This window comes from Eschrichtius robustus, chromosome 12, assembly GCF_028021215.1.
Source record: "Eschrichtius robustus isolate mEscRob2 chromosome 12, mEscRob2.pri, whole genome shotgun sequence".
Classification (NCBI taxonomy): Eukaryota; Metazoa; Chordata; class Mammalia; order Artiodactyla; family Eschrichtiidae; genus Eschrichtius; species Eschrichtius robustus.
In genome coordinates, this window is record NC_090835.1 from 48945496 (window position 1) to 48959604 (window position 14109).

At 45.5% G+C, this 14109-nt stretch overlaps 1 protein-coding gene across 1 annotated transcript in view; it reads right to left on the reverse strand.

Annotated features, from left to right (window-relative positions):
• The window catches only part of CTDSPL (CTD small phosphatase like), a 126132-nt gene extending 114334 nt beyond the window's left edge, over positions 1-11798 (reverse strand). The window contains 2 exon segments of the mRNA XM_068558928.1: positions 11411-11684; positions 11687-11798. Of these exon segments, the coding sequence (XP_068415029.1) occupies positions 11411-11684; positions 11687-11737 (325 nt within the window). The 5' untranslated portion in view covers positions 11738-11798.
• Positions 11799-14109: the final 2311 nt, after the last annotated feature.

The window sequence follows — 14109 nt, forward strand, 5'->3', positions numbered from 1 at the left end:
ACCACAACGCTATGAGATTAGAAATGAATTACAGGGAAAAAAACGTAAAAAACACAAACACAAACACATGGAGGCTAAACAATACGTTATTAAATAACCAAGAGATAACTGAAGAAATCAAAGAGGAAATCAAAAAATACCTAGAGACAAATGACAATGAAAACACGACAGTCCAAAACCTATGGGATGCAGCAAAAGCAGTTCTAAGAGGGAAGTTTATAGCTATACAAGCCTACCTCAAGAAACAAGAAAAATCTCAAACAATCTAACGTTACACCTAAAGGAAATAGAGAAAGAAGAACAAACAAAACCCAAAGTTAGCAGAAGGAAAGAAATCATAAAGATAGAGAAGAAATAAACGAAATAGAAACAAAGAAAACAATAGCAAAGATCAATAAAAGTAAAAGCTGGTTCTTTGAGAAGATAAACAAAATTGATAAGCCATTAGCCAGACTCATCAAGAAAAAGAGGGAGAGGACTCAAATCAATAAAATCAGAAATGAAAATGGAGAAGTTACAACAGACACCACAGAAATACAAAGCATCCTAAGAGAGTACTACAAGCAACTCTATGCCTATAAGATGGACAACCTGGAAGAAGTGGACAAATTCTTAGAAGGTATAACCTTCCAAGACTGAACCAGGAAGAAACAGAAAATATGAACAGACCAATCACGAGTAATGAAATTGAAACTGTGATTAAAAATCTTCCAACAAACAAAAGTCCAGGACCAGATGGCTTCACAGGTGAATTCTATCAAACATTTAGAGAAGACCTAACACCCATCCTTCTCAAACTCTTCCAAAAAATTGCGGAGGAAGGAACACTCCCAAACTCATTCTATGAGGCCACCATCACCCTGATACCAAAACCAGACAAAGATACTACAAAAAGAGAACATTACAGACCAATATCACTGATGAATATAGATGCAAAAATCCTCAACAAAATACTAGCAAACAGAATCCAACAACACATTAAAAGGATCATACACCATGATCAAGTGGGATTTATCCCAGGGATTCAAGGATTCTTCAATACATGCAAATCAATCAATGTGATACACCATATTAACAAACTGAAGAATAAAAACCATATGATCATCTCAATAGATGCAGAAAAGGCTTTTGACAAAATTCAACACCGATTTATGATAAAAACTCTCCAGAAAATGGGCATAGAGGGAACCTACCTCAACATAATAAAGGCCATATACGACAAACCCACAGCAAACATCATTCTCAACGGTGAAAAACTGAAAGCATTTCCTCTAAGATCAGGAACAAGACAAGGATGTCCACTCTCACCACTATTATTCAACATAGTTTTGGAAGTCCTAGCCACGGCAATCAGAGAAGATAAAGAAATAAAAGGAATACAAATTGGAAAAGAAGAAGTAAAACTGTTACTGTTTGCAGATGACATGATACTATACATAGAGAATCCTAAAGATGCCACCAGGAAACTACTAGCGCTAATCAATGAATTTGGTAAAGTTGCAGGATACAAAATTAACGCACAGAAATCTCTTGCATTCCTATACACTAATGATGAAAATTCTGAAAGAGAAATTAAGGAAACACTCCCATTTACCACTGCAACAAAAAGAATAAAATACCTAGGAATAAACCTACCTAGGGAGACAAAAGACCTGTATGCAGAAAACTGTAAGACACTGATGAAAGAAATTAAAGATGATACCAACAGGTGGAGAGATATACCATGTTCTTGGATTGGAAGAATCAATGTTGTGAAAATGACTATACTACCCAAAGCAATCTACAGATTCAATGCAATCCCTATCAAATTACCAATGGCATTTTTTACGGAACTAGAACAAAAAATCTTAAAATTTGTATGGAGACGCAAAAGACCCCGAATGGCCAAAGCAGTGTTGATGGAAAAAAACGGAGCTGGAGGAATCAGACTCCCTGACTTCAGACTATACTATAAAGCTACAGTAATCAAGACAATATGGTACTGGCACAAAAACAGAAACATAGATCAATGGAACAAGATAGAAAGCCCAGAGATAAACCCACACACCTATGGTCAACTACTCTATGACAAAGGAGGCAAGGATGTACAATGGAGAAAAGACAGTCTCTTCAATAAGTGGTGCTGGGAAAACAGCTACATGTAAAAGAATGAAATTAGAACACTCCCTAACACCATACACAAAAATAAACTCAAAATGGATTCGAGACCTAAATGTAAGACTGGACACTATAAAACTCTTAGAGGAAAACAAAGGAAGAACACTCTTTGACATAAATCACAGCAAGATCTTTTTTGATCCACCTCCTAGAGTAATGGAAATAAAAACAAAAATAAACAAATGGGACCTAATGAAACTTCAAAGCTTTTGCACAGCAAAGGAAACCATAAACAAGACGAAAAGACAACCCTCAGAATGGGAGAAAATATTTGCAAACGAATCAACGGACAAAGGATTAATCTCCAAAATATATAAACAGCTCATACAGCTCAATATTAAAAAAACAAACAACCCAATCCAAAAATGGGCAGAAGACCTAAACAGACATTTCTCCAATGAAGACATACAGATAGCCAAGAAGCACATGAAAAGCTGCTCAACATCACTAATTATCAGAGAAATGCAAATCAAAACTACAATGAGGTATCACCTCACACCAGTTAGAATGGCCATCATCAGAAAATCTACAAACAACAAAATGCTGGAGAGGGTGTGGAGAAAACGGAGCCCTGTTGCACTGTGTGTGGGAATGTAAATTGATACCACCACTATGGAGAATAGTATGGAGGTTCCTTAAAGAACTAAAAATAGAATTACCATATGACTCAGCAATCCCACTACTGGGCATATACCCAGAGAAAAGCATAATTCAAAAAGACACATGCACCCCAATGTTCATTGCAGCACTATTTACAATAGCCAGGACATGGAAGCAACTAAATGCCCATCGACAGATGAATGGATAAAGAAGATATGGTACACATATACAATGGAATATTACTCAGCCATAAAAAAGAACGAAACTGGGTCATTTGTTGAGACTTGGATAGATCTAGAGACTGTCATACAGAGTGAAGTAAGTCAGAAAGAGAAAAACAAATATCGTATATTAACGCATATATGTGGAACCTAGAAAAATGGTGCAGATGAACCGGTTTGCAAGGCAGAAATTGAGACACAGATGCAGAGAACAAACGTATGGACACCAAGCTGGGAAAGCGGCGGGGGTGGGTGGTGGTGGTGGGATGAATTGGGAGATTGGGATTGACATGTATACACTGATGTGTATGAAATTGATGACTAATAAGAACCTGCTGTATAAAAAAATAAATAAAATTAAATTTAAAAATTAAAAAGAAAAAGAAAAGAACAGATATCAGTTAAGTTGAAAACATAAAGCAGTAGAGAAAAATCAATGAACCACAAAGCTGGTTCTTTCTAAAGATCAAGAAAATTGAGAAACCTCTATCAAGCCTGACCAAAAAATAACATGGAAGACACAAATTACCAATACTACGAATGGAACAGGGGATATGAGAAACAGCGGCTATCACTTCAGACCCTGCAAGCATCAAACAGGTAATGAGGGAATAATGCTATGAACAACTCTACACACAAATCTGACAACTTCGATGAAATGGATCAAATCTCTAAAAACAAAAATGACACAACTTACCCAGTATGAAAGAGATAATTTGAATAGCTCTGTAACTATTAAAGAAATTGAATTTGTAATTTAAAAACTCCCCCCAAAAGAAATCTCCAGGCACAGATGATTTCACTGAAGAATGAACACCAGTGCTACACAATCTCTTCCAGAAGAGAGAAGAGAGAATACTTCCCAATTTATTTTACAAAGCTGATACCAAACCAGATAAAGACCATGCCAAAAAGGAAAACTATGGACCAATATCACTCATGAATACAGATGTAAAAATCCTCAAATATTAGCAACAGAAATATTGCTAATATTAGCAATATGAGCAATTAGAATTCACTAATATATAAAAAGAACTATATATATATAACCATGAGTTTTATTCTAGGCATGCAAGCTGGTTTGATATGTCAAAATCCATCAGTGTAATCTACCATATTAACAGACTAAAAATGAAAACTCATATGATCATATCAATTGATGCAGAAAAAGCATATGACAAAATTCAACATCCATTTCTGAAACTCCCAGAAACACTGGGATACAGGAGAACTTCCTCAACCTGATAAAGACATACAAAAAAACAACAGCTGACAATATACTTAACGGTAAAAGACTGAAATGGTTTCCCATGGGGAACAAGGCAAGGATGTCCTTTCTCACAACTCTTATTCAACATACTTCTCTAAGTTCTCGTCAGTGCAATAAAGCAAGAAAAATAAATAAAAGGCATACAAATCAGAAATGAATATAAGTGTTCTTATGTGAGGACATGTTTGTCTATGTTAAAAGCCCCAAGAAATATACAAAGCCTCTTATAACTAATAAGTGAGCTGAGCAATCACAGGATACAAGGAAAACATACAAAAATCAATTGTATTCCTATACACTAGCACTGAACACATGAACACCAAAATTAAAAATATAATAAAATAACTTAAAAAAGAGAAACACTGAGATACATATCTAACAAAAACATTAATAGGACCTGTATGCTGAAAACTATTCAACCCTGATGAAAGAATCAAAGAATATCTAAATAAATGAAAAGACATACCATGGTCATGAACTGGAAGACTCAACATAGTAAAGATGTCAATTCTCCCCAAATTGACACACAGGTTTAATTCAATTCCTATCAAATCTCAGCAAGTTTTTTTTAGTAGATATAGACAAGATTATTGTAGAATATATATAGAAAGACAAAGGAACTATAACAGCTAAAACAATTTTGAAAAAGAACAAAATTTGGAGGAATCAGGCTACCCTATCTCAAAACTTAATATATAGCTACAATAATCAAGACTGTGATACAGGCAAAGGGATAGACACATAAATCAGTGGAACAAAATAAAAAACTCAGAAAGAGACCTACACAAATATGATGCACTGATTTTTGACAGAGATGGAAAAGAAATGCAAAAGCGGAAGGAAAGCCTTTCCAACAAATGTGGCTAAAGTAATTCGACAGCCAGAGACATAAACTGAATCTAAGTCAATCACCTTATAAAAATTAAATCAGAATAGATAATGGTATTAAATGTAAAATGTAAAACTACAAAACTTTTGGGAAAAGCATATGAGAAAATCTTTGGGATCTAGTGCTAGATAGAGTTCTTAGAGTTGACCTCAAAAGCACAATCAATAGAAGGAAAAACTGATATATTGTACCTTATCAAAATTTAAAACTTTTGTTCTGCAAAAGTCTGTGTTAGGATGAAAATACAAGCTAAAGATAAGGAGAAAATATTTGCAAACCACATATCTGATGAAGGACTAATATCTAGAATATGAAAAGAATTCTCAAAACTCAACAGTAAAAAGAAAATCCAGTTAGAACACAGACAAAAGACACGAAGGGACATCCCATCAGAGAAAATATACAGAAGTAAAAGAGTACATGAAAAGAAGTTCAACATCATTAGCCATCAGGGAAATGCAAATAAAACCACAATGAGATACCACTACATGCTTATCAGAATGGCTAATATAAAAAAGTGACATCAAATGCTGGTGAGGATGTGGTTCTCCACATTGGATCATTCACACATTGTTGGTGAGACTGTAAACTGGTACATTTAATCTGGAAAACAGTTTGGCAGTTTCTTTAAAAAGTAAATATGCAACTACCATATGAGCCAGCAATTGCGTGCCTGGGTATTTATCCTGGAGAAACAAAGACTTATGTCTACCCAAAAACCTGTCCACTAATGTTTATAGCAGCTTTATTTGTAATAGCCCAAACCCAGAAATGATCAGATGTTCTTCAAAGAGTAAATGGTTAAACAAACTGTAGTATCCATGTCATGGAAAACTACTCAGCAATAAAGAAGAATAAAATATTGATACAAGCAACAACCTGGCTGAAAATCCAGAGAATTATGCTGAATGAAAAAAGTCAATTCCAAAAGAGCACATATTGTTTGACTCCATTTATATACATTTATATACTTTATTTATTTATTTTTAATTAATTTATTTATTTATTTTTGGCTGCCTTGGGTTTTCATTGCTGCACGCGGGCTTTCTCTAGTTGCGTCAAGCGGGGGCTACTCTTCCTTGAGGTGCGTGGGCTTCTCATTGCGGTGGCTTCTCTTGTTGCGGAGCATGGGCTCTAGGCACGCGAGCTTCAGTAGTTGTGGCCCGCAGGCTCGGTAGTTGTGGCTCACAGGCTCTAGAGCACAGGCTCAGTAGTTGTGGCATATGGGCTTAGGTGCTCTGCGGCATGTGGGATCTTCCCGGACCAGGGCTCGAACCTGTGTCCCCTGCATTGGCAGGCGGATTCTTAACCACTGCGCCACCAGGGAAGCCCCTATACATTTATATAAAGTGACAAAATTTCAGAAATGAAGAACAGACTAGTGGTTGCCAATGGGCTGAGAAGGGGTGAGGATGGGAGGGAAGTAGGTGTGGTTATAAAATGGCCCCATGAGGGATCTTCCAGGTGATGGAATTTTTCTGTATCCTGACTACACCAGTGATTTTGTACTAAGGTTTTGCAAGATGCTAATATGGGCAGGAACTAGGTGTCGGGGTGGGGCGGGGGGGAGGTCAGGCGATCTCTGTGTGATTTCTTACAACTGCATGTAAATGCACAGTTATCTCCAAGTAAAAAGTTTATTATTAAAAAGCTAATCAAACTGAATCTACTTCAAATGTGTTCCGGCATCTGAAATAACTATTGCTTCCAGGAATCTTCTCCTTGCTATAATTTTGTTAGCAGCCCAAAGGTTAAAGGTTTCTGAGTTAAGCTTAAGTGTTGCAAACATTTGGGGGAATTATACCTAGCATTTTAGGCCAAAATTCTGCCAAAACAAACTTGCCTGCAGAAATCTCATCAAGCGACATGTATTAGCTTACAAAAATTTGTTCCTTTTTTTTAGTTAAAAAAATTCTTCTGTAAAGCACAAGTACATTTTCATTAATATTTAAACAAAAAGGCAAAGTTCCCTCGCTTCCCAGCCCAGTCTTTTCCCCAGGGAAATATTGTCTGTTTGGAGTATTTCCTTCAGATTTTTTTCAGATTATTTTTTGTGCATCTCTAGACATATGTACAGTTTTATGTGTGTGTCTGATTTTTTTTTTTTTAAATAGAGACAGGATCACAATGTTTATACTGTTCTTCAAATTCCTTTTTCCCCCTGCTTCCAAATGTCTTGGAAATTTGCACGTTAGTATGTTTAGATCTATGTTTACTCATTCTTTTCAAGTACCTTGCAGTATTCTATGGAATTGATGTACCACAGTCTAATCCTTTGACACTTAGGATATTTCCAATTTTTGCTATTGCAAGCAATGTAGCCATTGGTGAAAATCCTTGTGCTGTTTCTTGGAGCACATATGAGGATATTTCTCTAGGAGAGAAATCCAGAAGTAGACCGGGGCTTTGCAGGTGTGGCCAAAATTGTTGATTGGCTGAACCGACACCTGTTCCCACCTATTGCCAATCATCTTCTCCTCTCCCACCTCCAAAACAAAGGCTCGACTGACTACATGACCAGTTCTGGCCAATTACACATCAGCAAAAGTTTGCTGGGCCGTCCCTAGGAGTGTTTCTGCTTTCCAAGTAAAAAGGGCTGAACATGACTGGCACTGTCCCTTTTTCCTGCCCTGAAGGTGGCTGTGGTGTTTGGAGGGGTGGCAGCCATGTTACAACATGTAGGAAAGTCAAGGGAATCACAGTAATGTCAGCCCTGATACTAATGAGTTGCTGAACCAAAGCCAGCCGGCAGTTACCTCCAGACTGCTTGCTACGTGACAAGAATAAACTCCTATCAGGTTAAGTCTGGTTTTCTGTTACTTGCAGCCAAATGTGTTCCTAAATGAGTCAGTACTAAATTACTCTCTAAAAAGTCTGTACTCTATTCTCTCACAAAAGACTACAAAAGTATTCGTTTCCCAAAACTTTTGTTTACTTTGAATGTTGTCAGTCACTTAAATATTTAACCTAGCTGATGCATGAAAAAATTTCACAGGAAGTAAAGTGTCATTTCATACACTTACTGGACATTCAAATTTCCTCTTCTATGATTTTTCTTGTTGATATCTCTTGACCACTCTTCTACTGTATTGTTTGACTTTTTCATATTGATTTGTAAGAATAAATTTCCAGATAGCAAAGCAAGCTGAGCTAAACTCACAGGTAAAACTGCCTCTGCATCTTTATACTATCAGTCAAGTCAAACACGATTACAAAAAAAATCTTCGGTAACAGGCCACACCTCTGACAGGGAGAGTCATCTCTGAGTGGTGCACCACCACGTGGCAAAGTGTCAAAAAGTAATTCAACTCGTGCAAACTGCCCCCACCCCCGCCCAAGCCCTTGCTTACTACTTTCTCTGCAAACCTAAACCTAAACCTAAAGAAAGGTTTACGGGATAGTGACACACTGGTGAACCAGGCAGAGTCTTTAACATACCTCATCTCATTTAACCCCCAAATCAAACCCAAAAGGCAGTCATTATTATTCCTATTTTAAGAACAAATGATAACAGTAAACTTTTAAAACCAAGCATTTCTTTCCTATCACAAAATCTTACAACATTCCAGGCCCCATAATAAAAACCAAAATGATTAAGTATTTACCTAAAACTCAAATGATATAAAATACATTGTGCCTGTTTTGTCTCCAATAAATTGTTTTTTTTTATTAGAGCCCTGAGATCTTAAGCTATATCTATCTCATCTACTGTGTATACCAAATGGAAGGCACCTTATAAATACCATATTTTATTAAAAATTAAAATTGGCAATTAAAAATAAATAAAAATAAAATACATTGTGCCTATCTAAATATATCAACATGCTTAAGCAAGAAACATTGCTAAACCTGTTTAGTGGTTTATGAATCTGAAGAAGCTATTCCAAAGCTTGGCTCTAAAGTTTATTGCCACACTATAGTTAACCAAAATTATTTCCAGCTTTTAAAGTGAAAAACTAAATTGAGTAGGATTTTAATGCTTCAACAAGAAGCATCTACTAGCTAGCCACCCCATCCCAGAGCGGCAGGTGAGGAATTCCTCTAATCAGTTACCAACCAACCAATCTGACACTAGAAAACAAACAAAATAAACAGTTAAAGATAATAAAAGATTATCATGGAGAGCAATGTAAACGAGTTGAATAGAACAAGCACCATCCTTGATTATTTGTACATGGTTTGGATTTTGGATAACTGACTCCACTTTAGAAGCCTAGCAGCTAGAGGAAAAGAGAAAGTTGGGGAAGCTCCTGCTCCTGGAACCAGGTGGGGAGCAGCAGGAAGGCTGAAGCCTTGACAAATATTTCCTTGCTTTCCACCACCCCTCTCCTCACAAGAGCTGTGGATTCTCTCTGGCAAAGCATCACACAAAGCACTCAATCCACAGCGGGAGAGAAGCAGAGGCATCAAATCTCCTTGATGCCTCCAACCAAAACGTCCCTGAGGGGACATGCCCAGCCCAGAGCCAGCAGGCCAGGGCCCCAAGAACTAACAGCCCCAGCGGCAGGAAGGCCAGACCAACCAAGGTGCTGCCCACTTGGGCCCCAGAGAGACATGAAGATTCATCTGGAGCATCCTTTTGCAGAGTTTTTTATAGCCCATTTGTAAGGCACAGAAAAATGCCTGGGGGAGTCTGATTTCTAATTTTACGTAAAAGAAAACAAATCCACAGACTTACAGTGTTTATGGTCTATGAAAGTGCAAATGGGTTGACAAATCCCCAATCTCAGGGTGCCTCTGGTGGTTTCTTGCATTTTCCTGGTGGGCTTGCTCAGCCGTTCCTGCTTGGGGAGAGGCAATGGGGTGTTCTCCCCACCCCCACGCCACTGCTCCGTAGGGCTGCACACCTCACCCGACTGGCACAAGAGTAATAACACATGGAAGGAAATCTGACTCTGTCAAAGTCAAAGGCCAGGCCTGGAGAGGGGAGGGGCGTGTCCTGGTGGGCTGCTCCTGACCTGGGTCCAGGTATTTGCCGGGCGCATAACAGGAAGCTTTAGTCACCAGAACAAAACAAGCCAGATTCCTAGGCCCTTCAAAACTGCCCAAACCTCAGGCCAGCTCACTAAAGGGACAGTAAGCAGGGCACATGAGAGAGGGGACAACAGGTCTCCAAGAGGGGCAGGGACACAAAGGAAAAGAGCAAAAAAGATAACAGAAGTGGGTGACGGGGCCAAAATGTGCTGAAATCAGACCAGGTGCTGCAGCACAGTGCCGACTCTCTGGGAAGGGATACACCTGGCCCCCAAGGGCTCCTCCAGTGCCCATTAGAGCTGGGCCCTAAAAGGACCCAGGGAGGACCAGGCCTCGCAGATGCGCCCAGCAGGCTGGTGTCACTGAGACAGCAGAGTCAAGGAGGGCGGATGGCTCAGCAATGCTCCCCCCGACCCCCTACCCTACTTGTGCAACCAACTAAACTCACGGCACACAGCCTCACTGTCGGGTGTGCACGCTGCACACACAGGCTCATGGTCAGGCACAGCACACACACAGCCTTCTTAGGTGTGAGTGCACACACACATACACCCTCCCAGTTGACGGACACAGCATATCCAACCTGCCAGTTGGGTGCTGTAGGCACACAATCATCTGCACACACAAACTCTGTCAGGAGTGAACACATACGAACTCTCAGGCTCAGGCTCTTTTGGGCACGCACACATACATTCCGCAACCTCCTAGTCAGGTACACAGAAACCTCTACATAAGGTACACACCCGCACTCACAGCCCGTCAGGAAAACCCGAGCGCACCACCTCTGTTAGGTGCACACACACACAACTTTACCGTCTCTCAGTTGGTGTGTGCCCACCCACAACATGCAAGTGCACACACACACATATAATCCGATAGACACATACACACACTCCCAACGTGTCGGGTGCACGACACTCACAACTTCTCCGTTAAGTGCACACACACCCTTCCAATGTCTGTCTCCTGCACACACACTTCCAACCTGCCAGGAACACACACGCGCGCTCACAACTTCTCCGTCGGCGTGAGCGCACACACAAACTCCCGGCCGGCAGGGTCGGCCCCACATTGCCACCACCCCCCCCCCGGGAGAGGCGCACGCCCCCTCCCGCGCCCCGGGTTGCGCGGCCACACTCCCCCTCCCGCCGGCACCCGCAAGCCGGCCTCCCTGCGGCGCACCCCGCACCCACGCACCCCTGCACCCTTCCCCCAGCCCGCGCCGGCGCCCGGCAGCCAACTCCGGCCGCGCGGGGAGTGCCCACGCCCCCGGTCCGCCCCGCCCGCGCCCCTCCTCACCTTTCTCGCTGGCGCCCAGGGCCCGGCCCTCGTCCTCCTTGGGGTTGGTCACCTGGGTGATGATGGCCGGGCCGTCCATGGGTGCGCGGCACGGCGGCAGCCCGCCGGCCCGGCCCCCCGGCAGCCAGGCGCACGGGCGCGCGGCGCGGGGGGCGCGCGGGGCCGCGGGCCGGGGGAGGCGCTCGCCGCCGCCGCCGCCGCCGCCTGGGCGCGCCCGCCGCCCGTCCCCGCTCTCTGGGAGAGGCGGCCCGGGCCCGCGCCCCCGCTCCCGCCGCCGCCGCCGCCGCTGCCGCCGCTGGGCTGGAGCGGCCGCCGCCTCGTCACCATGAACCCCGGAGCCGCGCCCGGGAGAGCCGCGCACGGGGAGGCGGAGCGGGAGGCCGGGCGCCGCGGGAAGCGGGAGCGGGCGAGGGGGAAGGAGCGAGCGAGGAGCGAGGGCGGGCGGGCGGGAGAGAGGGAGGGAACGAGGGAGGGAACGAGGGAGGGAACGAGGGAAAGCGGGAGGGCGGGCGGGTGGGTGTGTCCCGGCCCGAGGACCGGCCTCCGCCGCCGCTGCCGCCGCCGCTGCCCGCCGGCCCTGGGGGAGAGGGTTGCGGGGTGAGGCCGAGGCGGTGAGTGGAGGGCGGGCGGGGGTCTTGGGCAGACGAGTGGGGTGAGGGGCTTGGGGTGGAGGGGATTCCAGAGGGATCCTGGCGGTAGGTAAGAGGGCCGGGGTGTGTGGGGTTGTCAGGGGTTCTGGGAAAATGAGTGGGGTGAGCGGCCTGGGGTGCGAGGGCCGTGAGGAGGAGTCCGGCAGATGAGTGGGCTAAGGGGCGTGGGGGGCTAGGCAGGGGCCCGCGGGGGTGCGGGTAGGGCTCGGAAGGGTGTTCAGAGTGGGACCCCGGCGGCCCGAGGAGGGATCGCATGGATGCGAGAGTGAGGAGGGCCCTGGGAGGGATGTTTACCGGGAGGAAGCAGGAAGAGTAGGAGGCAGATGTGAGGGAAGAGGAGGAGGGTCCCGAGAGGGTGTCTTGGGGGAGGTGCTGGGTGAGGGGCATCCCGGCGCGGGAAGCGAGGGGTCAGGGACTTGGGCGCGGAGGGCAGCGGTTTGCGGAGGTAGAGGCTGCTAAGAGAGGTCCCTTACACCGAGGCGGCCCGCGGAGGGGTCCGGGGCGCTGGTGCGAGGAAGAACCCCTGAGTGCGAGGAAGGTTCAGGAGGGACCCGAGGGTGCGCCGGTCAACGGAGGGGTCCCAGAGTGTGGGGAATCCTGAAGGGTCCGGATATGCGGGACCCAAGAGTGACCAGGGGTTGGGTGGGGGGAGGAGGAGTCTGCGGACGGAGCTGGAGGCTCCAGGCGGGGGATGCTTGCAGAACCGGTTTCAGCATTGGACCCTAGAGCCCGCGTGCTGGACGGTGGGTCCTCGAGGACCAACCTCATGGCACGTGGGGGATGTAGGCGTCGAGCGGGGCCTGGGCAGTGGGCAATTCCGGGTGCTGTTGCAGTAAGGGGCCCGGCCGGGGTAGCGGGTCGAAGGCTGAAGAGAGGAAGGGGCCTGTGGCGGGCCGAGCTGAGCAATGACTGTGCTTCTGAAGAGCAGCCAGCCAGTCAGGTCTGGGGCGAGGGCGAGGGCGAGAGCGCGAGCAAGACGGGAAAGTGCCCCCTCACCCTTGGTGGGTCTGGGCCCTCTCGCGCCCGCGCCTTCGCTTTCCAACTTGGAAGCTGCACTGGCAGCCCGGTAAGCCAGGGGGCCGGGCAGTGCCGCAGGGGGGCGGACCTGGGGGTGGGAGGGGAGCCCTCGCGCGCGCTCTGCACCAATCAGGAGGACCTGGGCGGGCCTGCGGAGCGTGACGTAGGTGGGCAAGGCTGAGTGGGCGGACTGCTGCTTGGAGCTCCCTGCCTCCTTGCGCCCGGTTGCGCGCGCACTTCAGGCGTTATAGGCACGTCCGTCCATGTTGTGGCTGAAAGGAAGCCAGGCCCTTAGGACTTCTCTCACTCCCTAACCCCTGGAACCCGGAGCTGGTTACCGCGAGGTAACGTGCTCACCGGGAGAAGCAAGGAGACTCTCCAAAGTTTTCAAGTACACTTCCGGAAGCGCCTCTGGCGAAGGGCAGCCCGCAGACCTAGCGGGTGTCTGCACGGGGTGGAGCCCAGTGAGGGTTCCGGTCTGGGAGACAGTCCTGGGACAGGGCTCCTGTGGCAGGTGGGAAAACATTTCAGGGGAGCTGCTCTAAAAGGCAGTTAGGCAAGCTGTAGGGGTTTTGCCCCCAAATCCAGGACCTCAAGTGACATCCTGGCTTTGAGCTTCTGCGTGGGTCCTGGTGCCCGCTGCCTTGGCGTGGGCTCATGTGTGAGTAGCTGCTCTTCTGTTGGCTCCTTTGGGACCATAGTGATTTCCTGGGGCAGCTGAGCAAAGAAGGTTGAAGCGAAGTGCCCTTTTGGTTAGGAAGGTGTAAGTAGCCCAGGCTCCAGCGCATGCCCAGCCTAACCCTCCGAAGTGCAGAGCAGATTAGGGCCCCATGGCACCCAGGACTTCCCTTGTCCCCACTTCTAACGCTCTTTGCATTTGTTCAGAGTCTATGGCTGGCCCAGGGGCTGGCAAATTAAAATGTTCTCTGAATTCAGAAAAGGGAACCCTCCTACACTGTTGGTGGGAATGTAAAATGGTGCAGCCACTATGGAGAACAGTATGGGGGTTCCTCAAAAAAACTAGAGTTGCCA